The sequence below is a fragment of the Heteronotia binoei genome, chromosome 18 (genome assembly GCF_032191835.1).
Source record: "Heteronotia binoei isolate CCM8104 ecotype False Entrance Well chromosome 18, APGP_CSIRO_Hbin_v1, whole genome shotgun sequence".
Taxonomy (NCBI): domain Eukaryota; kingdom Metazoa; phylum Chordata; class Lepidosauria; order Squamata; family Gekkonidae; genus Heteronotia; species Heteronotia binoei.
In genome coordinates this window covers 13,893,377-13,918,258 of record NC_083240.1, presented here as the reverse complement: position 1 = coordinate 13,918,258, position 24,882 = coordinate 13,893,377, and the positions used below count along the sequence as shown (strand labels likewise).

The 24,882-nt window shown below is 44.8% G+C and overlaps 1 protein-coding gene across 3 annotated transcripts in view; it reads left to right on the top strand.

Moving 5' to 3' along the window:
- The window catches only part of MMEL1 (membrane metalloendopeptidase like 1), an 84,188-nt gene that overhangs the window by 46,598 nt on the left and 12,708 nt on the right, over positions 1-24,882 (top strand). For all 3 annotated transcript variants that reach the window (XM_060259132.1, XM_060259131.1, XM_060259133.1), the window contains exons 3-17: positions 537-596; positions 3,275-3,436; positions 5,804-5,884; positions 8,084-8,179; positions 9,223-9,341; positions 10,690-10,755; positions 12,655-12,789; positions 14,457-14,546; positions 16,150-16,286; positions 17,657-17,750; positions 17,837-17,965; positions 19,174-19,272; positions 20,130-20,213; positions 22,486-22,589; positions 23,379-23,437. In XM_060259132.1, the coding sequence (XP_060115115.1) occupies positions 537-596; positions 3,275-3,436; positions 5,804-5,884; positions 8,084-8,179; positions 9,223-9,341; positions 10,690-10,755; positions 12,655-12,789; positions 14,457-14,546; positions 16,150-16,286; positions 17,657-17,750; positions 17,837-17,965; positions 19,174-19,272; positions 20,130-20,213; positions 22,486-22,589; positions 23,379-23,437 (1,515 nt within the window). The remainder of the gene's footprint in view (positions 1-536; positions 597-3,274; positions 3,437-5,803; positions 5,885-8,083; positions 8,180-9,222; positions 9,342-10,689; positions 10,756-12,654; positions 12,790-14,456; positions 14,547-16,149; positions 16,287-17,656; positions 17,751-17,836; positions 17,966-19,173; positions 19,273-20,129; positions 20,214-22,485; positions 22,590-23,378; positions 23,438-24,882) is intronic.

Genomic DNA, 24,882 nt, shown 5'->3' with positions numbered 1-24,882 from the left:
AAAAGGCCCTGGCTCTGACTGAGGACAGCAAGATGTCTTTCGGGCCAGGGATTGCCAACAAGTTTTTATCTGCAGAGCATAGTGCTCTTTTGTTCTGGTGGGGGTGGGTAAACCCTAGTGCTCTTCAGGGGGTATAGAAGCAAGGAGAATGGTGGTCAATGGAAGAAAGTGTGCAGAAAGCTCTTGGGCGGGTGCTCTATTGCCAATGTGAACACCTCGGCATCTGCAGCAGCAATGAATGCAGAATGGAGAATCCATTCAAACGTCAAACTTCGTGTTTTTGGCTGGGGAGACAGCTCGGCTTTCCTCCTAAGCAGGAAGAAACAACATCAGAAAGAGGGATTTTCAAACTGAAATAGTATGTTTATAAAATGAGGTCAATCCCTAATTAATCATTCCTACTGGTAGAGTCATCCTCCGGAGTGACCGAAGTGGTTTCAGTTCTCAAACTAGAGGTTCTGTCTCAACTCTTTGCTTGCCAGATTTGACACCATTCCTAAGAGAGGGTCTTTCAGGAGTCTTCTTTATTCCCACAGATATGCGAAATGGTGCCAGCCCCGGGAACATCTGTACCACTCCAGGATGCGTCACTGCAGGTAATATATAGCACTCTTTTCCCCCTAAGATTCCAGTCCCCAGTTGGGGGCACAGGATCCCCCAGTTTGGAGGCCCTCCTCCCTCTTCAGGGTTATCAGAAAGGCGGGGGGGGGGGGGAGAGAAATATCTGTTGGCTTTCAATTATACCCCATGGAGTTCAATTTCTGTAGGGTATAATGGATAATTGATCTGTGGGGCTGTTTTTTGAGATAGAGGCACAAAAATTTCAGTATAACATCCAGTGCCTTTCCTCAAAACACTCCCCAAGTTTCAAAAATATTGGACCAGGGGGTCCAATTCTATGAGCCCCCAAAGAAGGTGCCCCTATCTTCCATTATTTCCTATAGAAGGAAGGCATTTAAAAGGAGCACGATCCCTTTAAATATGATTGCCAGAATTCCTTTTAGAATTCCTTTTTTTCCTTTTAAAATTCCTTTTTCAGTCATGCTTGTCACACCCTTGCTTCTGGCTCCGCCCCCAAAGTCCCAGATATATCTTGAGTTGGACTTGGCAACCCTATTTCCCCCCACACACACACACACAAACCATTGTCTGTTTACACGGGATCTGCATAAATATTACAGCATTATCCCCTAGTAGCAATAAATGTAATAACTTATTAATAAACTTATTGCTAAACAAAGAAACCAATAGAAGATGCAGATTTAATAGAACATAGATAACAGAAACTCTTTTTAGGTTGATGCTTTTGATCGAGAGAATTCATACCGAGACATGTATGCATGTATTACTTGCCAATAGCCTTTACTTATCTGCTTACTTTATTTATAGCTCACCTTTGACACAGAGATTACACAAAATTAGAAAAACCTATATGGTGAATAGAACCTCATATTTATGAGATCCATTGCCATGCGTTACTACATTCAGTTGTGTGGGGTAGATCCGAAAATTTCTCCCCAAATGGCAGCTATCCCAAAGTCTGAAAATTGTGTTCAGATAGTTTAAATTTGCTCATTTAAACTTGAGCGTTTAAGAATCTGGGCCATCCCTTGAGAGTTTTCCAGAGCCGGTTGTACGGAATAACATGCATTCCAGCGAAGACCTTCTATGAATAACAAACGCTGGAGTACAGCGAACTTGTTTAGAAATAAAGATATCTGTAAGCATGTCAAGAATAGGACTCCGTCCAACTTCTGATGAGCCAAATAATTAGGAAGAATTCCTACTCCCAATCGCTTGTACTTAAGCCAGATCTTAAAAATACAAACAAGGGCTGAGGGTAGTGTCTGTTATGGCTGCTCTCAGGGGGGATATGAATGGAAAAATACACATGGAAAGTGTTATGGTCAGACTAAAAAAAGAACATGGTATATCCATGTGGAGGGTAATAACGCACAAGAGGAGACTGGCAGGTTGATGGGACTATTCAGCCTAGTTTTCACAATGCACAAAAAAAAAAAAATCCTTCCCATAATCCTCCCCACTCCGCAAACTGAAAACCAAGAGCAGGGTGAAAGGTGCAAACCCCTTCTCTTTGCATGCAGCGCTGGTTTCCTGTTTGCAGGGAAGGTGTGGATTGTCCAGAGCACCATTCAGTGTCGGAATCCAGCACCAGCAGCCTGAAATGGAGCATTCTGGTCTACCTATCTCTTTCTCTTGCATGTGTGAACCAGATCACAGGTCCTTGTCTACAGGCAGAGACTGATTTCCCACTAGCCTTACTTCACTCTCACTCTCAGCAGGGCTTCCGTCGGATTTCGCACAAGCTGCCCCAAGGCTGCAACTTGCTCTGCCTGTTTCGCGCAGCAAACAAGATCCTCTAAAAAACAGTTTCTGTTTGCTGCATGAAAGAAGCGAAACTAGTTGCAGCCCTGGGTCAGTTTGTGTGAAATCCGACGGAAGCCCCACGGAGAAGAGGAGAGTGAAAGCGGGCTCAGCCTAGAGGGAGATCGGTCAGAGACTCAGATCTCCATTGTGGCATGTCACTCATTGGACCCCGCTGTGGCCTTTCCTTGATAGGCTGGCCTCAGTGATCCATCCATCATATTCTGATAGGGCTACTGCATTGCGCTCTATCCAGGACTGCCTTTGAAGACTGTTTGGAAGCTGTGGCTGGTCCAATATACAGCAACCCAGTTGTGTAGGAATACCAGATACCGTAACTTGGTCCTATCTGATCGTAGGCCCATTCAAAGTGATGGTTATGACCTTTAAGATCTTTGTTGACCTGAGATTGGGGTCTTAAAGGTCCAATTGCTTCTGTATGAGGCTTTCTGGTCATCTTCCCTGGAAGCCTTCGGAGGTAACATGGGTGGCTATAAGGAGTATGGGCTGCAATGGGACCTTGATTGAAAAGAACATAAGAGAAGCCATGTTGGATCAGGCCAGTTGCCCATCCAGTCCAACACTTTTATCACACAGTGGTCAAAAAAACCGGCTGCCATCAGGGGAAGTCCTCACAGCTGCTTGTGCGGTGTTAAATCTATTTCGTTTTTTAAACACCAAAATAAGACCTTCATGTTCTCTCTGGGCTTTTAGACAAAAAAAACCCCTTCATTTCAGCTCCTACACAAAACCTTTCAGACTCTTGTGAGGAGATTTTTGTGAGTTTCTGAAAAGCTTTTAAGGTTTCCACAGACAGGTATGTAAGACAAGGTAGGACATGGGCATTCCCCTACCAAGAATTCTTTGTGTTTTCATGTCCACTTCATAGCTGCCAGGATAATTCAGAACATGGACCCAACAGCAGAACCATGCCAGAATTTCTACCAGTATGCCTGTGGAGGCTGGCTGAATCATCATGTCATTCCAGAAACGAGCTCCAGATACAGCATTTTTGACATCTTGAGGGATGAGCTAGAGATTATTCTCAAAGGTGAGAGTCCATTTTTCTCCTTTTAAATGGCCAAGATGTGCCTTCATCTGTCAAGACTAGGGACTTATACATGGAGAGGTTAGAAAGCTACAAGCAAAGACAATAGAAACTGTTCAAGTGCGCTTTAAAACTAAAAAACTTTAGTACATTAATTACTCACAATGTTCATATACAATGGAATCTCTTCCTTGAATAATTAATCTCTTAAGAATAAACTTTAGTATTTATAAGCATTTCATACACTCATCAAAACTGAGGATTGTACGAAATAAATTTTGATAAAATTAAGGACTTGACAGAGCCAGGGCGGGTGTAGTGATTAAGAGTGTCAGCCTCTAATCTAGAGAAGTGGGTTCAATTCCCCACTCCTCTACATGAAGCCTGTTGAGTGACCTTGGGCGAATCACAGTTCTCTCAGAATTCTCTACATCCCACCTACATCACCAGGTGCCTGTTCTGAGGAGAGAAAGGGAAGGGCGATTGTAAACAGCTTTGAGACTCCTTGAGGTAGAGAAAAGTGGAGTATAAAAACCTGCTCTTCTTCTTCTAAACTGCACTTGGCACTGAGAGCTCCACAACTGGAATTTCTTTCTCTTCTGGTCTCTTTCAAAATGGTGCCAATGAGGGGAGTCACAACAGATCGGAAAAAGGAAGGAAGGTTTTACCTCTCTTCCATTTGTCCAACATCAGACAGGCTTCATGTGGAGAGGGGGGAATCAAACCCTGTTCTCCAGATTAGAGTCTGCCACTCTTAACCACAACACCATGCTGCCTTTCAAGAATTCTTGAGTGTTGTAATCTGCCTCACAAATATTTATACAGTGAGACAGAGCTGAAATAGTTTAAATAAATAATATGCGTGTGATGTGGCTCTCCAGCTATAAGCATCCTGGTCTAGTACTGGCACCTCCTTCTAGCAGGCAGAGTGGAGGAAAAAGTTTTCCTTGACAGTCCATTCTTGACCTTGGACTAGTCCCTTGGCCTCATGTGAGAGTCTCTCAGCCTAGTCTACCTCAAAAAACTGATAGAGAACCAGTTTGGTGTAGTGGTTAAGTGCGCGGACTCTTATCTGGGAGAACCGGGTTCGATTCCCCACTCCTCCACCACTTGCACCTGCTGGAATGGCCTTGGGTCAGCCATAGCTCTCGTAGGAGTTGTCCTTGATAGGGCAGCTTCTGGGAGATCTCTCTCAGCCCCACCTTCCTCACAGGGTGTCTGTTGTGGGGGGGAAGGCAAAGGAGATTGTGACTGCTCCGAGACTCTGAGTATAGGGTGGGATATATATCCATTATCTTCTATAGGAATGCTATACATATAGGATAAAAATGAGACAGTTTGCTAAATGCATCTCTCTGGAGATGCCATGGTTCACTTTGGATCAGCATTCCCTCTAAGCTGAGTGAGTGTGAGCTAACTCACAGTTTTTTAGCCTTTGGCTCACACATTTTGGTCTTAGATCAGGAAAAATGGCCCCAGAGCAAACTAATTTATGCAGGAGCTCACCACTCTAATGCCAGTAGTTCACAACATGGAATTTTTGCTCACAGCACTCCACCGCCTAGAGGGAATATTGCTTTGGATGTTCTCTGCAGAGCTCATGTAGGATAAAAATGAGACTGTTTGTTAAATGCATCCCTCTGGAGATGCTGTGGTTAGCTTTGGATGTTTTCTTCCCCACTGGAATAGACAGACAACGATGTGTCCACCTGCAGTTTGAAGTGATGCCGTCACGAATACCATAGTTTATTTGGTTATGTGCTATCTGACATGTGGGAAACCTGTGAACTGAATTACCTCCAAAACATCCTATTGTTAATAGCTTTGCTCAGGTCTTGCAGATTGAAGGCTGTGGCTTCCTTTATTGAGTTGATCCATCTCCTGTTGGGTCTTCCCTTTCCTCTACTGCCTTCAACTTTTCCTATTGTCTTCCCTAGTAACTCTCGTCTTCTCAGGATCTGACCAAAGTATGATGCCAGAAGTACAATGGTGGTTTATTGGGGGGGGGGTGTGGTTTAGAGTACCACCTTCTCTTGCAGTTGGTCCAACTAGCTGTCCAGGGGTCCCTTTGCGTACAAACAATGATCCCTTTGCAAACCAGTGGGAATACCTGGGAGAGAGGCAAGGCTGACTTCTGCCGCCCCCTGCCCCAGCACTGATAACATCACTAAGTCACATGGGGGGCCCAATTTGGTACCCCCTGAAGACCAGCACCCTAGACAGTCGCCTAGTTTGCCTAGTGGCAGAGCTGGCCCTGCCTGGTCTAACACTCTGACCGTGACCCCAAACTTGCTTCTTGTTTCTATCCCCTTGTATACTTGTGTTGTGGTTGTGAACTGTTATCTCCATCATGACCTTTGTATCCTCCAGGTGTGCTGGAGACACCAGGACAAGAAGATCGGGAAGCCTTCCGGAAAGCCAAAACACTTTATCGGTCCTGTATGAATGAGAGTGAGTATCTTCTTCTGTGTTTGCCTGTCCAGTCTCTATCTTCATTGAAATGAATGTCTTTCTGGAAAATCCAGGGCTTGTTTTTGGTGATGGTTTTATTTAATGTATTATTTATTGATTTGTACGAATGTTTTATTGTATATCGAATTTACGTGTTGTGCGCCGCCCTGAGCCTGCTTCGGCGGGGAGGGCGGGATATAAATAAAATGTATTATTATTATTATTATTATTATCAATTCACCACCATCAAGCAACTGGTGTGGTTTTTCCACTACCCCTGCCCACTTCAATTCACAAACATGCAAGCACACACAGAGGATTTTTTTTTTGAAGGGGAAGGAATGAAAATAAATAAGAAGTAGGGAAGTGTCACGACTCAGGGGGGTCTTACCAAGTGCTGCCACCACCCTGGGTTAAGGGTTCCCCTTGAGAAGGCCCAGAGTACCCTCCCAGGCCCTTCAGACCTCCTGTAGCTTAGGCCAAATAATAGGACCAGGCAACAACAAAAGGGTTTATTTCAGTGCAATAAAAATTAACAAGGTGCAATAAAACAGTAAAAGGGTGAAGGGAAAATAAACAAATGCCCTAAGGCGTCTGAACTTACTGTCCCTACTGTCTCAGTCAGACCTAGCCTACTCACCCTTCCTCTAAGGGCAAGGTTCTCTTCCCAGCAGCAGTCCCTGCTCAGCTCTGTCTCCTAGGAAAACAACACACCCTGCCTGGGCTTGGTCATTATATAGTCTCTTCCCAGGTCCCACCCCTCTCTGGGCCTGTTTCCCTCCAAAACTCTTGCTACCCAATCAGAGAGATAGAGGGGATCCTGGGAAATGTAGGCTCATCCCAGTACTCCTAAGCAGGCTTCCCTGGGGCCTGCAGGCCTTACTAGGCCCAGGATCATGACAGGAAGGAAAGGAAAATGATAGACCATGGAAGGAAAATTGACAGAGGAAGGAAGGAATAGTGAAGAGGAAAGAAGGAACCTTTCAGAAAAATTCGATTCATCTTCATTTTCTGTTTCTACCATCTTCCTTTCCCTCTGTTTACTTTTAAGAGACATCCTCACTGATCCGCAGGTGGCCAATGGCACAAACGTTCCATTGCTACTAAACAAAACTCTTCCTGTTGCACATCACTCAAGTCCAGCACAACTGGAAACAAAAGAACATAAAGGAAGCCATGTTGGATCAGGCCAATGGCCCATCCAGTCCAACACTCTGTGTCACACACAGTGGCCAAAAAAACCAGGTGCCATCAAGAAGTCCATCAGTGGAGCCAGTCGCAGCAAATATCCATTTCTTTAAACTTCTATCATAACCCCTGACGGCTGAGCCATTTAGATTGTCCATAGCTGCAACAGAAGCCCTACAAAGCTGGAACCACCGCCCTGTGCCAGCGTGAGACGGGAGTCAGGTTGCAGCTAGCCAGAAGAAAGAACAGCGAGGCAAGTGGGAGGATCCTATGAAACTGAGCACCAGGAGAAATGTTCCTTGTTTGAAAGCTGAACATAGAGTCAGTGTATCCCTGCATTTTTCAGCAATGTGCTTTATGGCAGGATAGTGAGCAAGGGAGACACCACTTTCAGCAGTAGCCGGTTGCTGCTGTCCTTTCAAGGACTCAGGAGTAAACTAGACCCAACAGCAGTTTGGAAGATGATGTTTGGCTGCAGCAAACCAACGGTGGCCTGGATTTTCCAAATGCGTTAACAAAGAGGAGATCTCAGATTGAGTCAATAACTGTTTTCATGTAAAAGGTTCCTGGTTCAGTTAAAAGATCAAAGAAATTCCTCTGCCTGAGGTCCTGGAAGGCTGCTACAGGTCAAATATGACTATTCTGGGATAGACAGACCCAGGGCTTTTTTTGAGCAGGAACACAGTTCTGGCTGGCGTGGTGTCAGGGGATGTGGCCTAATAGGCAAATGAATTCCTGCTGGGGGTTTTCTACAAAAAAAAGCCCTGTGTGAAACAATGCTGATGTCAGGGGTGTGTGGCCTAATATGCAAATGAGTTCCTGCTGGATTTTTTTTCTACCAAAAAAAGCCCTGGTCAGACCAATTCTCTGAATTAATACATGGCAGTATTGTAACAGCTGTGTGAACGTAGACTGTTTCCAGCAAGGCCATTGAGGGATATTTGTTACAGCCTCCTGCTTACTAGTTTGTTTTCCAGTGTTGAATTTCTCTTCTGGGTCAATCACCTGCAGGTTTTATAGAGCAGCGTGATTCTTCACCTCTGTTGGAGGTCTTGCGTGTGATTGGAGGCTGGCCAGTGGCTTCTGTGGGCTGGAACTTCACTAAAGGTACTAAAGAACTTTGAAAAGTGTAACTCTGCTTAGGGCTGGGCTGCAGGACTCCTCAATCTTCATCCAGCGTTGTAGTTGCTACACTATATTTAACGTTATTATTTATTTATTATTTATTATTTTCAATTTATAGCCTGCCCATTCCCAAAATGGCTCTGGGCAGGTAATAACAATCAATGATACAAGATTAAAATCAGATGCATGCAATAAAACAATAAACAATCGAAAAGCAATATAACAATCTAAAAACAATATCCAGTTCTGCAGTTGGTAATATCAGTTGCCTCCACTCCTGCCATACATCCCTCAGCTGGTGTAAGATAAATGGGTCAGCAGAGTTATATCATCAGGGTCCCTGCAGCAGGGAGGCCACAGAATAACAACATGTCCACCGCCTCAGTTGAATGCCTGGTGGAACAGCTCTGGCTTACAGGCCCTGCGGAACTGCAACAGTCCCTGCAGGGCCCTAATCTCCAATGGGAGCTTGTTCCACCAGGTAGGGGCCAGGACAGAGAATGCCCTGGCCCGGGCTGAGGCTAAGTGGACTTCTTTTGGGCCAGGGATTACCAGCAGATTTTGATCCATGGAGCGTAAGGCTCTCCAGGGAGTATACAGGAAGAGGTGGTCTCACAGATATGCTGGTCCCAGGCCATTCAGGGCTTTGATGGTTGGCAGCTCTGGATTGGGAAATATTGGGAGATTTTGGGGATGGAGCCTATGGAGGGTGGGGCCCAGGGGAGGGACCTCATAAGGGCATAATGCCATAGAGACCACCCTCCAAAGCAGCCATTTTCTGCTGATGGAACTGATCTCTGTCATCTAGAGATCAACCGTAATAGTGAAAGATCTCCAGGTGCCACCTAGAGGCTGGCATTGGCTTCAACTCAGTCAACATAAAACAAGAGAGGTAAGCCGGTTGATTTGCCAGGAGGTGACTGAAACTGAGCCACTCCAATTTCCAGTCACATTTTATTCATTAACTTCAGATTCAGAAGTAAAACGTTTTCTTTGTTATTGTTGTTGTTGTCCTTTTACCATAGAGACAAACTGGAGTCTGGAAGAGAAACTCTCCTTACTGAATTCCAGGTTCAATACACGAGTCCTCATTGATATGTTCGTATGGCATGACGACAGAGATTCCAGCAGAAATATTATTTATGTAAGGAAGGGTTAAAAGGGAAGGGGGACTGTGGGTTGCCTAGACCTGTGTAATTCTGCTGTTGTATGCGTATTTGTGTAAAGATTAAGCTCTAGGTCTTGCAAACCCTGTATAAATAAGGATGTCCCACTCTGGGCCTCCAATTTGGGATAAGCCTGGTTTTTTTATTTGTTTTAAATATGATGTGTGTCCTGGAACCTTTTTAGTAGAGATGCGTCCAAAATTCTCCTTGTTCTGATTTTGGAGTTATGAATTACTTGGTCATGTTTCTAAAATGGGACTGATGCATTAAGAATTGTCGATTGCTCCATTCAGAAAATACAAATAGAGCACTGGGTGCAAGCAATGCGCTGTGATTTTCAGTTTATTTTCATCTCCCTTGCCCTGGGATCAATGCATACAGTGGTAAAACTTTGCAAGAACGCAGTCCTGATGTGCTTGTATCACAATTCTGCTAGGGCTGTACCAATGTGCAAAAAGGTACTGCACAAAAAAAGAATCTTAACGCAATAAAATTACATGAGAGTTGCTTTTCTGCAATTTTTTTTAAAATTAAAGTGCAAGTCACTGATACAAAGATGCAGAAAAACTATTCGTGTTCCTGTTTTGGAACTAGGGTTGCCAATCCCCAGGTGGGGGCAGGGGATCCGCCGGTTTGGAGGCCCTCCCCCCGCTTCAGGGTCATCAGAAAGCGGGGGGAGGGGAGGGAAAAGTCTGCTGGGCGCTCCATTGTTCCCTATGGAGACCCATTCCCATAGGGTATAGTGGAGAATTGATCCATGGGTATCTGGGGCTGTTTTTTGAGATAGAGGAACCAAATTTTCAACATAGCATCCAATGCCTCTCCCCAATGTACCCCCCCCCCCAAGTTTCAAAAAGATTGGACCAGGGGGTCAGCCCCCAAAAGAAGGTGCCCCTATCCTTCATTATTTCCAGTGGAGGGGAGGCATTTAAAAAGGATCACAATCCCTTTCAGTGTGATGGCCAGAACTCCCTTTGGGGTTCAGTCACGCTGGTCACACCCTTGCTCCTGGCTCCACCCCCAGTGCTTCCTGGCTCCACCCCCAAAGTCCCCAGATATTTCTTGAATTGGACTTGGCAACCTTATTTGGAACTGATTTTAGAAATTCTCCTAGTTATGCTGGAATTGAGGAGAAGAGGAACTCAGAGCAGAGAGAAAATCCAGGACAGTAAATAAAAGAACAGGGGAGGTCTTATCCTTTTTTATCTGGAGCTGTCTGGACTCTGCATGGAACTGTTTATATGCAAAGCTTTCCCTCCCTGTTGCCCTTCCTGTTGATGATCCTGTAAGATGATTTTCCACTCATTAAGATTCTTTTTTCTTCAGATTGACCAGCCTGGGCTAGGAATGCCTTCTAGAGATTACTACTTTAATGATGGCAGCTACCAAAGAGTGAGTCTTTTCGTCATTTTCAAACTGCAGCTTATCCTTATAAGAACATTGCCTTGGGCAGTTCCTTCACCATGTTTCTCCCCTTCTCCTGTTCTAGCTTCGTATGCCATTTCAGGGCCAACTCGATGAGATGGAACAGATCTGTGATTGAATTCAGCCATTTAGCCCCTTTGGTAGGGTTGCCAATCCCCAGGTGGGGGCAGGGGATCCCCTGGTTTGGAGGCCCTCCCCCCGCTTCAGGATCATCAGAAAGCAGGGGAGGGGAGGGAAATGGCTACTGGGAACTCTGTTATTTCCTATGGAGACATTCCCATAGGAAACAATGGAGAATTGATCTGCGGGTATCTGGGGCTCTGGGGGGGGGCTGTTTTTTGAGGTCCAGCATAGCATCCAGTGCCTCTCCCCAAAATACCCACCAAGTTTCAAAACGATTGAACCAGGGGGTCCAATTCTATGAGCCCCAAAAGAAGGTGCCCTATCCTTTATTATTTCCTATGGAAGGAAGGCATTTAAAAAGGTGTGCGATCCCTTTTAATGTGATGGCCAAAACTCCCTTGGAGTTCAATTATGCTTGTTACACCCTTGCTCCTGGCTCCGCCCCCATTGTCTCCTGGCTCCACCCCCAAAGTCCCCAGATATTTCTTGAATTGGACTTGGCAACCCTATCCTTTGGACAATCTGCTACTTAGCCCTTCTGAAGCTGCAGTTAGCTCTGCATAGGAGGGAAAAGACCTGACCTGCTGGCCCAGGCTAGCCTGATCTTGTCAGATTTCAGAAGCTAAGAAGAGTCAGCCCTGACTAATATTTGGATGGGAGACCGCCAAGGAAGTCCAGGGTCACTGTGCAGAGGCAGGCAATGGCAAACCATTTCTGTACACCTCTGGCTTTGAAAACCCTACAGGGCAGCCATAAGTCAGCTGTTACTTGATGACAGTTTCCACCACCATTTGTGAGGGGCAGGTGTCACTACTTAAAAACCTGCCTTTCCTGTTCTCTGTCTCAACCAAGATGCTCAGTTTGGTGCAGTGGTTACGTGTGTGGACTCTTATCTGGGAGAACCGGGTTTGATTCCCCACTCCTCCACTTGCAGCTGCTGGAATGGCCTTGGGTCAGCCATAGCTCTCACAGAGCTGTCCTTGAAAAGGGCAGTTTCTGTGAGAGCTCTCTCAGCCTCACCCACCTCACAGGGTGTCTGTTGTGGGGGAAGAAGATAAAGGAGATTGTGATCGCTCTGAGATTCAGAGTATAGGGTGGGATATAAATCCAATATCATCTTCTTCTCAGTATGAATTTTAAAGCTGTTCCAGCTTCTCATTTTTCTGGCAAAACTGTGCACAGAAACAGGGATGACTGACTAAGGTGATAGGATCCTTGGTGATATAATATTTGAAGTAATTGTAAAAGTACATTATTCATATTTCCAACAACAAAATTTACCTGTTTTTCTATTCTGAGGGCTCTTCAATAATTCCTTGCTTCATGACCTCCTTTGTCACAAAATCTGGGGTTTTTTCTCGCCATCAACCTAGCTGGTACCAACTCTTCATTGCTTCTATCACACTGCTTCTATCACACTTCTATCCAGCTCTCTGGCCTTCTGCCCCAATAACTATCACACATCACCCACATTCAAATTAGGGTTACCAGCTCTGAGTTTGAAAACAGGTTGAGATTTTGGGGGTGCAGCATAGGGGGGGTGGGGTTTGGTGAAGGGGGAACCTCAATGGGATATAATGCCATACAGTGCACCCTCCAAAGCAGCCATTTTCTCCAGGGGGGGACAGATCTCTATGATTTGGAAATCCATTGTAATACCAGAGATTGCTAGGCCTCACCTGGAGGTTGGCAACCCTAACTCATATGCCCCATCAAAATGGCTCCTTTTGGCCTGCTTTCTAGGTCCGAGAAGCCTACTTGCAGTACATGATCACCATTGCCAAAATGATCAGAGAAGACCTGAACGTCTCCAAGGACAATGCGCTTGTTGAAGAAGAGATGAGAGCAGTGATGGAGTTTGAGACTGATATTGCAAATGTGAGTACTTTAACCTTGGGAAGTCCAAGGGGTGTTTCACACATGCTAAATAATGCAGTTTCAATCTACTTTAGCAACTGTTTGCAAGTGGATTTTGCCATTTCACGCAGTAAAATCCAGTCGCAAAGTGCATAAAAAGTGGATTGAAACTGCATTATTTTGTGTGTATGAAAGCACCGCAAGGGTCAATCCAAAGTGATGTGCAGACAAAAAAAATGTTTTCAAAAAGCAAATGTCAGCAAGTCAACGTTGTGTCGGAGGGCCCTTCTTTTTTAATAAATTGTAGTGGAAAACTCAGAATGGTAGGAAAGTGTAGAATTCTCTACAGACCAGTGTGTGTAAGACATGGTATTATCGGCCTTACACGTAGGTGGTGATCGAACATGCGAAATAATGCAGTTGCAATCCACTTTCAATGTACTTTCAAACTGGATTTTGCCAGTTCACACAGTAAAAAAAAAAAATTGGAAAGTGCATTCAAAGTGGATTAAAACTGCATTATTTAGCATGTGTGGTTGCAGCCTTAAACTATTTTAAAGCCTGCTGTAGACTTGCACTTTGATCCAGTATTGGAACTGTGATTCATCTCAGTCCTAATTTCAAAACTGAGACAATACTCTGAATATTTCCTTTTCAGAAAAAAAAAATGCTGCATGTTCTCTCTGCAACAGGAAGGCGTAATCGTTGTTTCTTTTGCATAGATGACCATCCTGTGTTCTTTCAGAGCCAGACCAGCCAGGATAGAAGACGACTCAAAACTGGAGGGGTTTTTGATTGGGGAAAACATTAGGGAGAGTGAGGATGATCTTCTTTTCAAGTTCCACTTCATCACGTGGATCAACCACCACCCTAATCCTAAACCTAACCACCACCCCTTTCCTGTGGCTGCTTTGAATTTAAATGAACAATGGCAGCAAATTCAACGACCTCCCACCATTTTTACCTAATTATGGGTGCATTCACGCTATGATAAATAATATGTTTTCCCAGTGGATTTTTGCTGTTCTTGCACAGTAAAAATCCAGTTGCAAAATGTATTATTTAGTGTAGCATGAATACAGTCTAGGTAGGATACTAGTGAGTTTTGCAATGTTGTGAGTGTTTTGGTTCTGTCTTGTCACAAACTACCCAGTACCCAGAATCACTTTGACAATATCACAACACAAATGGACTAAGAAACCATCAGGCCTCAGATTCAGTGGGAGCCCACAGGAGTGCAGCTCCTGAACCTTTCTGAGAGTTCCACCTCCTTGTCCATTGAATAGTAAGGTGCAGCTGCATAACAATCCCTGGATGAGCTCCACCACCTTTTTTCCTACAAAATGACCCCTGGAAACCATTATTGGCAACACCACACCCACACCCCACACGCACAAAGAGAAAAGGACATGTTCATCCACCCTTACCAATAATGATCTTAGTGTATGGGGTTAGATTCATACAGGAGTACGCAGTCTCTTAAGTATTCTGGGCTCAAACTCTTCAAAGCAGCTTTCTTCTTCACTGGGGATAGTCAGAACCCTTCTGAGAAATTGTGACTGTCTTATTGAAAACTGGCTTTGCTTCTCTCGAAGCCCTCGGATGTCTCCTCCAAGGTGAGGAGCTCTAACTCCTTGGCTTTTCATATTAGCCAAAGCGTGGTCACAGCTCCTTCCTTTCTTTCCTAGGCTACGGTTCCAGCAGAAGAACGGCATGATGTAACCTTGCTTTACAACAAAATGACAATTGCTGAACTCCAGGAAAGGTTTGCGCTGAATGTAAGAATTTAACGCTGTTTTCCATTGTGCACCTCTCAATTATAAGTGTCGTTTCCGAGCATTTTCTGTTCTTATCATTCACGTTTATAAGCACTGAAGTTGGTAGGAGTAGACTGTGGAGGGCAGGAAGCCCCGTCTATTCCATGATCAAATAAAAGCCTCCTCTTACCTGCGTCTCGCTCGGGACCTCTTTCAGCTCAGCATTCTATTCACTTCCTTTATTGTTTTCAGCAACTCCTCTGCCTTTCCCCCTTTCCAAGTGAAATACCCAAGGCAGTTTGAAAAGCCAACAAAATAAAACAGTAGCACAAAAGCAGTTTCCTCTCCCTAGTCATGAAAAATATACGCTATTATAACAGCACACCGGGACAGCAAAATAAAATCTATCGGAAGCAGTAGCATTTCATTTTAAAATGAACTTGTTAGCACCAGCTATGAATATCACAGAAGCAGCAAATTTTTTTTAAAAAAAATCTTGGGTTGGATCCCGTGCTTTCTTCTGGCAGGAGGAGGATTCCCTGACACAAGATGCTCTTTGAAAGAGACATGTGCTGCCAGCAGATCTTAAATCCTGGGCAAGTTGACGTGGGCGAAGTTGGATTTTCGGGCGCTTGGCTCTCAAGTTTTTTATGGTTTTAAAGGTCAGCGCTAGTACTTCGTATTGAGCCTGGAAGCGCAGAGGAGATCCAGTTGCTGGTGGACAGCCATGACGTTTGCAGTACAAGAGCACGATTCAAGTCTGGTAGCAACTTAAATGACCAACAAGGTTTCCAGGCTATAGGTTCAGACCAGGGGTGGCCAATCTGTGGCTCGAGAGCCACATGTGGCTCTTTCACATATATTGTGTGGCTCTCAAAGCCCCCACCCCTGGTCATCTGGAGAAGGCAGTTGTCTCTGTAAATCACTTCTCCAAGCCAATGCAGCCAAGGGCTTAAAGAATGCATCTAAAGTTAAAGTTGCTTTCTTTCCATCTCTCCCTCCCCCCTCCCCATCTATTTTCCTTTCCCCTCCCTTCCTTCCTTCCTTCCTTCCTTCCTTCCTTCCTTCCTTCCTTCCTTCCTTCCTTCCTTCCTTCCTTCCTTCCTTCCTTCCTTCCTTCCTTCCTTCCTGTTTTGTGGCTCTCAAACATCTGATGTTTATTCTATGTGGCTCTTACATTAAGGAAATTTGGCTATCCCTGGCTTTGACTCTTGAAAACTTATACCTTGGAAATCTTGATGGAGCAGTGGTCTGACTGTATAAAGGCAGCTTTATATGTATCAGTTATCTGGGAGGGACTGTGGCCCAGTGGTAGAGAATCTGCTTTTGCAGTAAAAAGTTTCCAGGTTCAGTTCTTGACATCTCCAGGATCAGGTAGTCGATAATACAAAAGACCACAATCTAAGACCTTAGCAGTAGCTGCTGTTTAGAGTGGACCTTAATAGACTAATGTTCTGGTTCAGTATAAAGCAATTTAACATGGGATTACAATTAATTAAACTAATATACTGAGAAAGCATTCTGTCAGGTGTTGAGGATAAAGAGGACCATAGATGGGTGAAAACTGTGTTTCCACAGGTCTCCTCAGAATAAAGACTTCCTGGTATTTGTCTCTCTCTTCTAGGGGTTTAATTGGACCCTTTTTATCCAAGGAGTCATGGCTTCAGTGAACATTGAGATTGGCTCTGATGAAGAGGTAGTTGTGCACGGAGTCCCATATCTCCAGGAACTAAAAGTCATCATCTCCAGTTATTCAGCCAGGTAGCAATCCCAAGAGGGTTCTGAATCCAAGTGAGGGAAAGAGAACCAATGAAAAGTACCATGTTGACCCTATGGTGAAAAAAAATCCCAAATTGCAGCTACAGTTGTAGTAAAAGACTATACCGAAGTGCCATCCACTGTATGTGACAAGTTTAAGGCAGCTACTTGGGAAATTCTCTGTAGATTAAGAGCACAATCCTGTGCAGAGAAATCAGGAAATGAAGTAACAATAAAAGTTTGGTGGGTCCAGTTTACACAGGGGACAATCGAAAACAACTTGGGGATTTTAGAGTCATTGAGCACACCGTTCTCAGTAGAGTCACATCCTTCTATGTCTGTCGACTTTGGTGGGTTTAACTAAGAGCGTTTTCCCACATAGCTTACCTCGGAGCGACGTCCCTCTTCACCGTGCAGCGTCTGCGCGGATTTCGCACCAACTGCTCCTCATAACCAGGAAGAGCCGCGGCTTTTGCGTTGCAGATGTAAACCGCTAAAAACCAGTTTACATCTGCGACGCAAAAGCCGCGGCTCTTCCTGGTTATGCGGAGCAGTTGGTGCGAAATCCGCGCAGACGCTGCGCGGTGAAGAGGGACGTCGCTCCGAGGTAAGCTATGTGGGAAAACGCCCTAAATGTTGACCACTGCCGAGATATTAGACCTTAACGGATGGATTACTGAATGCCATCTTTAAATTGTACTGAAATTAGCACCAAACTGTTTTAATTTAATGTTTTAATTCAAATGTTTTTATTGTTGTTCCGTTATAAATGGTGAGCCGCCCTAAGCCTGCTTCAGCAGGGAGGGCAGGATATAAATCAAATAAGCCTAAACATAGAAAGATATAACTCTGCTTAAGATGGCACCATGGTTCTAAGCAGGGCTGAGAAATAACCAAACAAAAACCTGTAAGCATTCAGGACTGTCTCTAGAGGTTCGGTTTAGACAGAACATCAGAAGAGCCCTGCTGGATCAGACCAGTGGTCCATCTAGTCCACTGTCTTGTGGCCAACCAGTTCCTCTGGCAGGCCAACAACAGGGCATAGAGGCTGAGGCTTTCCTCTGATGTTGCCTCCTGCCTCTGGGATTCAGAGGTTTAGTGCCTCTGAATCCGGAGGTTCCTCTCACAGAAATCTAGAGAAAGGTTTTAGAGACAGAATAAACATAGATATTTGTGGCATCTCTACTGTTGACTCTTCCTGCGTCGTGCATTTCAGTTGCAACATTTTGGTTATCGAGTTACAGGGTTTTGTAAACTTTGCAACTGAAATTTCACTCAGTGATAGCAGAGAATTCGCTACTGCTTGCAGTCTCCTCTTAGGATTAAACTTGACACTCCCTTTTCGCCAGTTTCTTCTCTGCTTTCACACCCAGCACTATCCAGAATTACTTGGTTTGGCGACTGGTTCTAGACAGAGTCAGCGGCTTGAGCCGGCGTTTCAAAGATGCCCGGGCAAACTACAGGAAGGTAACGTTCCTCACTGGGTTCAGTCAGGAGGGGACCTGGCCTTGTCTGAATTGACAGCAGAAATGACCAGACTTTTTTCTACAAAGGGACTTTATGGAACCATGGTGGAGGAAGCCCGGTGGCGCGAGTGTGTGAGCTACGTCAACAACAACATGGAAAACGCAGTTGGGGCGCTTTATGTTAGGGAGACTTTTGCTGGAAAGAGCAAACGAATGGTATGATCTTTCTCCACCTTTATTGAAACTTTGCTTCTCCAGCTTTTTGTCTCCCCGTGCAATTTCATTTCCATGCATTTTTTCCTATGCATTTCTCTCCATGCATTTCAGGAAGAACTCTTAAGGTCTGGGGGGTTTTTTCTGACTTTTTTTCCATTCACGGCAGTGGAATTGGATTTATTTATTGAGTTATTTACCTTATTTATAGCCCACCTTTCTCACTGAAACTCAAGACATAACACATCGTATAAAACAATATGATTGAATAGCATAGGACGTCCCAGTTTTAAAAAATGCAATGTGAGTAGGGTTATAAGAATTAAAAACCATGACCTCCCACACACCCCTCCCAAAAAGTATACATGACATGGAGAGGGACTGTGGCTCGGTGGTAAGAGCATCTGCTTGACATGCCGAAGGTCCCAGGTTCAGTCCCCGGCATCTCCAGTCAGGGGTCTGGCCATAGGTGAAAGACCTCTGCCCAAGACCCTAGAGAGCTAGGGTTGCCAGCCTCCAGCTGGTAGCTGGAGATCTCCTGAGATTACAACTTATCTCCAGGTGACAGAGATCAGTCTCCCTAGAGAAGATGACTGCTTTGGAGGGTGGACTCTATGGCATTATATCCCATTGAAGTCCCTCCCCACCCCTCCCCAAATCCTGCTTTCTTCAGGCCCCACCTCCAAAATCTCCAAGTATTTCCCAACCCAGACCTGACAACCCTATGCCAGTCTAAGTAGACAATACTTACCTTGATAGACCAATGGTATGATTCAGGGCTTTTATTTTATTTTTTTTAGCAGGAACGCACAGGAACGTAGTTCCAGCTGGCTTGGTGCCAGAGGGTGTGGCCGAATATGCAGATGAGTTCCTGCTAGCTTTTTATAAAAAAAAAAAGCCCTGCTTGAGAGAATATCATTGTTTTCCTCTGCTGATCCCAGCTATTGACAACTAAGCCTGCTATAGAGAGACAATCCCATGATTGTGTTTTTTGGATACATGAAAGGGTGATAGAATGCCACAAACTGGCTTCTGTCTAGGATATATTTTGCTAGGACGGTGCTAACAACCTCATTAAGAACATTCCATACCTCTCCCAGATGCATCTCAGTTGCGTCGCCTACATCCAATGGATCTTCATCTGCAGCATGCCATTTTATTATCAGCTGTAGCACAAAAAAATGCTACCACTCCGTTTATCTTTATTTTAGGTCCGAGACCTCATTGACAAAATCCGTGAAGTGTTTATTGAGACACTGGATGAACTTCAGTGGATGGATGAGACATCAAAAGCCAAAGCCCAAGAAAAGGTCAGAGCCAAATGAACCTGCCTAAGACAGGGATGAGATTTCAAAAAGACTGAGCTTTCTTTCTTTCCTTTTTTCCCATCAAATGAAAAAGACAATTAGCCTTTTATCACACATACATAGATGGCTTGAGTCCCACTGAATGATTCAAGCAAGGAGATGTTGGGAGTCTATCCACGACTTAGATTGCCATCCTAAGAACGCTTTCCTGGAAGCAAACACCATTAAATAACATGGGCTTGCCTCTGAGTAGATCTGCCTAGGATTGTTCCCTTAGTTGAAATTGGGTGCACACATGATGATGTACGGATTAATAACCTGATATATTTTATATTTTATTTTATGTATTTAAATGGGAAATGTGTACAGCTTTCCCTCAAAATGTGTGATTCAAATTGTGGCCCCAAACTAATAAGACCACTAAGTTGATTTTAGTTCCCAGAAACATCTGAAAATTATACATTTTAGCAGTCAAATCTTGCAACAGGTAACTCCTATAAAAGAGGGCACCTTGAATAATTTAGCAAGCAAATGTTCAGACAGGACACTATTTTGAGTTGTGGGAAGTTTGTGGCCTCTTTGTGCATCTGTATCAGCCAGGCAGGGGATTTCCTGTAGCAGCCAGGAACATATATCTGCATTCACAAAAAAAGAATGCTGGAACGTATTTGTAAATGGATATTGTTGAAATCCAAAATTCTATGATTTCCCCCACCCAACTCAAATCCCCCACTGGAAGCTCACAGGATAATTTTGGAAGGGGAGGAGGTTGACAAAGAGGGTAAAACCTAAAGAATACATCATTACTTGATCATGAAATAAAATGTAAGAAATGAAGAATTTTCTCATTTTTCTCCTAGGCCATCGCAATTAAAGAGCAAATAGGCTATCCAGATTATATTCTAGAAGATCAGAATGAAAAACTGGACCAGGAATATAAGAATGTAAGTGTGAAGCCCATAACAGGATGCAGCCATTTCCCCGCTCCCCCAACTGTCAGGTTGTAAAATATTATACCTCAATCACTTCTCCAACACTTTTCAGAGGACAAAGTGTTTTATAGTTCTCATTGGTCCTTACACCTGCATAGTTCAGGGCTTTTTTTCTAGAAGGAACTCCTTTGCATATTAGGCCACATACTCCCGATATAGCCTATCCTCTTGGAGCTTACAGGGCTCTTGGTACAGGGCCTACTGTAAGCTCCAGGAGGATTGGCTACATCAGCAGGGTGTGGCCTAATATGCAAAGGAGTTCCTGCTACACAAAAAAAGCCCTATCACTCACTAAGTCCAATCTGGGTCTCCCCAATTGATTCTAAATTCTACTGGTTAGGAATGCTCAGTCAGAAATTTGGGGTGCAATCCATTTTGATCCATTTGATACCCGTCCTTAACTTTAATCATCAATGTAGGTAGATCACCCTGACGTGGATGGCCTGGTTTCACCAGATCTCAGTAGCTAAGCAGGGTTGGTCCGGGTCAGTAGCTGGATGGGAGACCACCAAGTTCAGGGTTGCTGTGCAGAGGCAGGCAAAGGCAAACCGCCTCTGAACCCCTCTTGCCTTGAAAATCCTACAGGATTGCCATAAGTCACATTCCAACTCCCTGTTGTCCAATAAAATTTCTCAATAGCACCTGCACTTTTGGTTGCACTAGTTATAATATGATCCACATGCGCTTTTCTGGACCCTGAAGCCTGGTACTCTACAACTAGGTATTTGAAACAGCAAACCTCCAAAAGTCAGCTATGACTTGACTTCCCTTTACACAGGGCTTTTTTTGTAGCAGGAACTCCTTTGCATATTAGGCCACACCCCTCTTGTGTAGCCAATCCTCCAAAAGCTTACAGGGCCTACTGTAAGCTCCAGGAAGATTGGCTACATCAGGGGGCGTGGCTTAATGTGCAAAGAAGTTCCTGCCAGAAAAAAACCCGCCTTTACACCATCGCAGTAGTGATCTGCCTAAAAGAACATATAAAAAAGGCTAGAGTTTAGGGACCATCACACTTGGGGAGGGGGCACTGAGTCTGTCAGAAAATTCTGATTTGACAAAAAGGAAGGAGTTAAAAATAAAACTAAAAGTTGAGCGCGATGTCTGTTACCTGCAAAGGCATAGCAAAAAAAAAAAAGTCTAAGTAGCATATTTGGTTGTCATAGCAACCCCAAAGGGAACCCAAATTTGCAGCAGGAGTCGCCCTAACCAAGAGGAGGAGGAGGAGGAGGTGAGGGAGAGGAAATGAAGCCAGAGAAGGGAAAGGCGAGAAGCGGATCTGAAGGCAGCAGTGGGAAAGAAGAGACCGCAAAAGCAGGGGCCAGGGGAAAGCAGGGGCCAGCCACAGGATTGCTCCCCTCCTCCTGAAGCCCTTCCATCCCCCCCACCTCCCCCATTGTATTTATCTATATGCAGTTACTGGTGTACTCTTTTTCCAATGCAAGTTAGGGTTGCCAATCCAGTTGGGGGCTGGGGATCCCCAGGTTTGGAGACCTTCCCCCTGCTTCAGGGTTATCAGAAAGTGTGTGAATGGTGGTGTGGAAATGTCCGCAGGGCACTTCATTATACTCTATGGAGAACGATTGCCATAGGGTATAATGGAACATTGATCCAGAGGTATCTGGGGTTCTGGGGGGCTTTTTTATTTTTTAGTTAGAGGCACCAATTTTCAGCATAGCATCTGGGGCCTTTCCTCAAAACACCCCCCAAGTTTCAAAAAGATTGGACCAGGGGGTCCAATTCTGTGAACCCCCAAAGAAGGTACCCCTATTCTTCATTATTTCCAAATGGAGGGAAGGCATTTAAAAAGCAGGTCTGCATGCGGTCTGTTAAACATAATTGCCAGAACTCCCTTTAGAGTCCAGTCATGTTTGTCACACCCTTGCCCCTGGCTGCATCCCCAAATTCCCCAGATATTTCTTGAGTCAGACCTGGCAACCCTAGTACTCATGTACCCTAGGATTGCCAGCTCTGGGATTGGGAAATACCTGGAGATTTTTGGAGTGCAGCCAAGGGCTGGGGGGAGGAACATCTGGGCTTTAAGCCATAGAGCCCACCCTCCAAAACAGCCGTTTTCTCCAGGGGAGCTGATCATTTGTCATCTGAAGATTAATTGTTGGCAACCCTGCGTTCCAGTGGCTTTGCTTTCTCTTGTTTATGGGGTGAACCTTTCTATAGCTGGGTGAGAAAGTCCCTTCCGTCTTCATACCTGTTTGTTTCTCTCCAGCTGACCTTCAGCGAACAGGAGTACTTTGAGAACATCCTGGCAAACCTCCAAACTGTGGCGCAGAAAAGCTTGAGAAAGCTGAGAGAGAGAGTCGACCAAGATGTGTGAGTGTCCAGATTGCAGAGCCTCTTTAAGCAGAAGCACAGGTGATCCAGGCCAACATGGATTCCCAAACATGTGTTTAAACAGGGCAATGATGCCATACTTCTTACTTGTGGTGGCTCAACCTTCCTTTTCCAGTTTTATGGCACCTTTATGCAAAATTCCAACTCTGGGTTGGGAAAAACCTGGGAGATTTTAGGTCTAGAGCTTGGGGGGAGGCAGTGGTTTGAGGAGGGGTGGGACCTCAGTGGGGTATAAAAGGTAAAGGTAGTCTGCTGTGCGAGCACCAGTTGTTTACGACTCTGCGGTGATGTTGCTTTCACAACGTTTTCACAGCAGACTTTTTACGGGGTGGTTTGCTATTGCCTTCCCCGGTCATTACACTTTCCCCCCAACAAACTGGGTACTTATTTTACCGACCTTGGAAGGACGGAAGGCTGAGTCAACCTAGAGCCAGCTACCTGAACCAGCTTCTGCTGGCATCGAACTCAGGTCGTGAGCAGAGGACTCTGACTGCAGTACTGCAGCTTTACCACTCTGCACCACGGGGCTCTTATACAGTGGGGTATAATGCCAAAGAATTCAACTTCCAAAGTAGCCATTTTCTCCAGGGAAACTGATCTCTGTGCTGCCACCTGGAGTTGGGTCTAATTTGAAAGGGAACTTCTTTATCTAAACTATTTCACTTTCTTCTTTCCTGTGATGCGTTCAGTGAATTAAGGTTCTCCCTTTAGCATCTGTATCCTGGTATCAGATCATCAGACTCTGATGCTCCTCTCTTTGTTTTGTAGATGGCTGATTGGTGCTGCAGTGGTCAATGCCTTCTACTCCCCCAACCGGAACCAGATTGGTAAATTCGTCTATTTTCTATTTTTTTAAAAAATCAAAAGTGTAACGCTTTTTTGAATGCTGGTAAATAGTCCCTTTCCCTGCCTTAATTCACCGGGTTTACTTATGCTGAAGCTTTGTTGTTATAAACAGGGTCACTTCTATTATCCGAGCTGAGCAGAGTGGGGGAATGCCCAAAGCAATGGAGTGTGTTGAGATAAATTGAGGGGGCAGACAGGGATGCACCAGACGCTTCCAAAATTCTCTCAAATTTCTCTGTGGGCGTTTTCGCACTCACCTTCAGCCGGCGCGACCCCCCTCTTCACCGCGCAGGATCTGCGCGGATTTCGCACTAAACGCCGCGGAGCAGCCGGAAGAGCCGGAAACTCCCGGCGCAAAAGCAGCGCAAACGGAAACTGCTTTTTGGCGGTTTCCGTTTGCGCCGCAAAAGCGCCGGGAGTTTCCGGCTCTTCCGGCTGCTCCGCGGCGTTTAGTGCGAAATCCGCGCAGATCCTGCGCGGTGAAGAGGGGGGTCGCGCCGGCTGAAGGTGAGTGCGAAAACGCCCTGTGTATTTTAGAGTTATCGTTTCCAAAGCAGACACAGCGCATCAAGAAGCCTCTGTTGCTCTAAATTTGCATTGAGATAGGTTGCCTGTAGCTATCAGCTCATTTTCATTTTCCTCTCTATGCCCCTGTTAGTGATGCACACGTACACTTTGGTTATATGCTGGGGGGAAAATCTAGAAGTGATGTAAATACTGTTGTATCCAAGTTCTTACTGTATATGGTTTTCACTGTGTACAGAAGAACATGTGTGCATCGGTATAACATAACATGGCACAAGAACATAAGAGAAGCCATGTTGGATCAGGCCAATGGCCCATCCAGTCCAACACTCTGTGTCACACAGTGGCCAATATACACACACACACACACACATACATATTGTGGCTAATAGCCACTGATGGACCTCTGCTCCATATTTTTATCCAATCCCCTCTTGAAGCTGGCTATGCTTGTAGCCGCCACCACCTCCTGTGGCAGTGAATTCCACATGTTAATCACCCTTTGGGTGAAGAAGTACTTCCTTTTATCTGTTTTAACCTGACTGCTCAGCAATTTCATTGAATGCCCACAAGTTCTTGTATTGTGAGAAAGGGAGAAAAGGACTTCTTTCTCTACTTTCTCCATCCCATGCATAATCTTGTAAACCTCTATCATGTCACCCTGCAGTCAACATTTCTCCAAGCTAAAGAGCCCCAAGCGTTTTAACCTTTCTTCATAGGGAAAGTGTTCCAAACCTTTAATTATTCTAGTTGCCCTTTTCTGGACTTTTTCCAGTGCTATAATATCCTTTTTGAGGTGCAGTGACCAGAATTGTACACAGTATTCCAAATGAGACCACACCATCGATTTATACAGGGGCATTATGATACTGGCTGATTTGTTTTCAATTCCCTTCCTAAT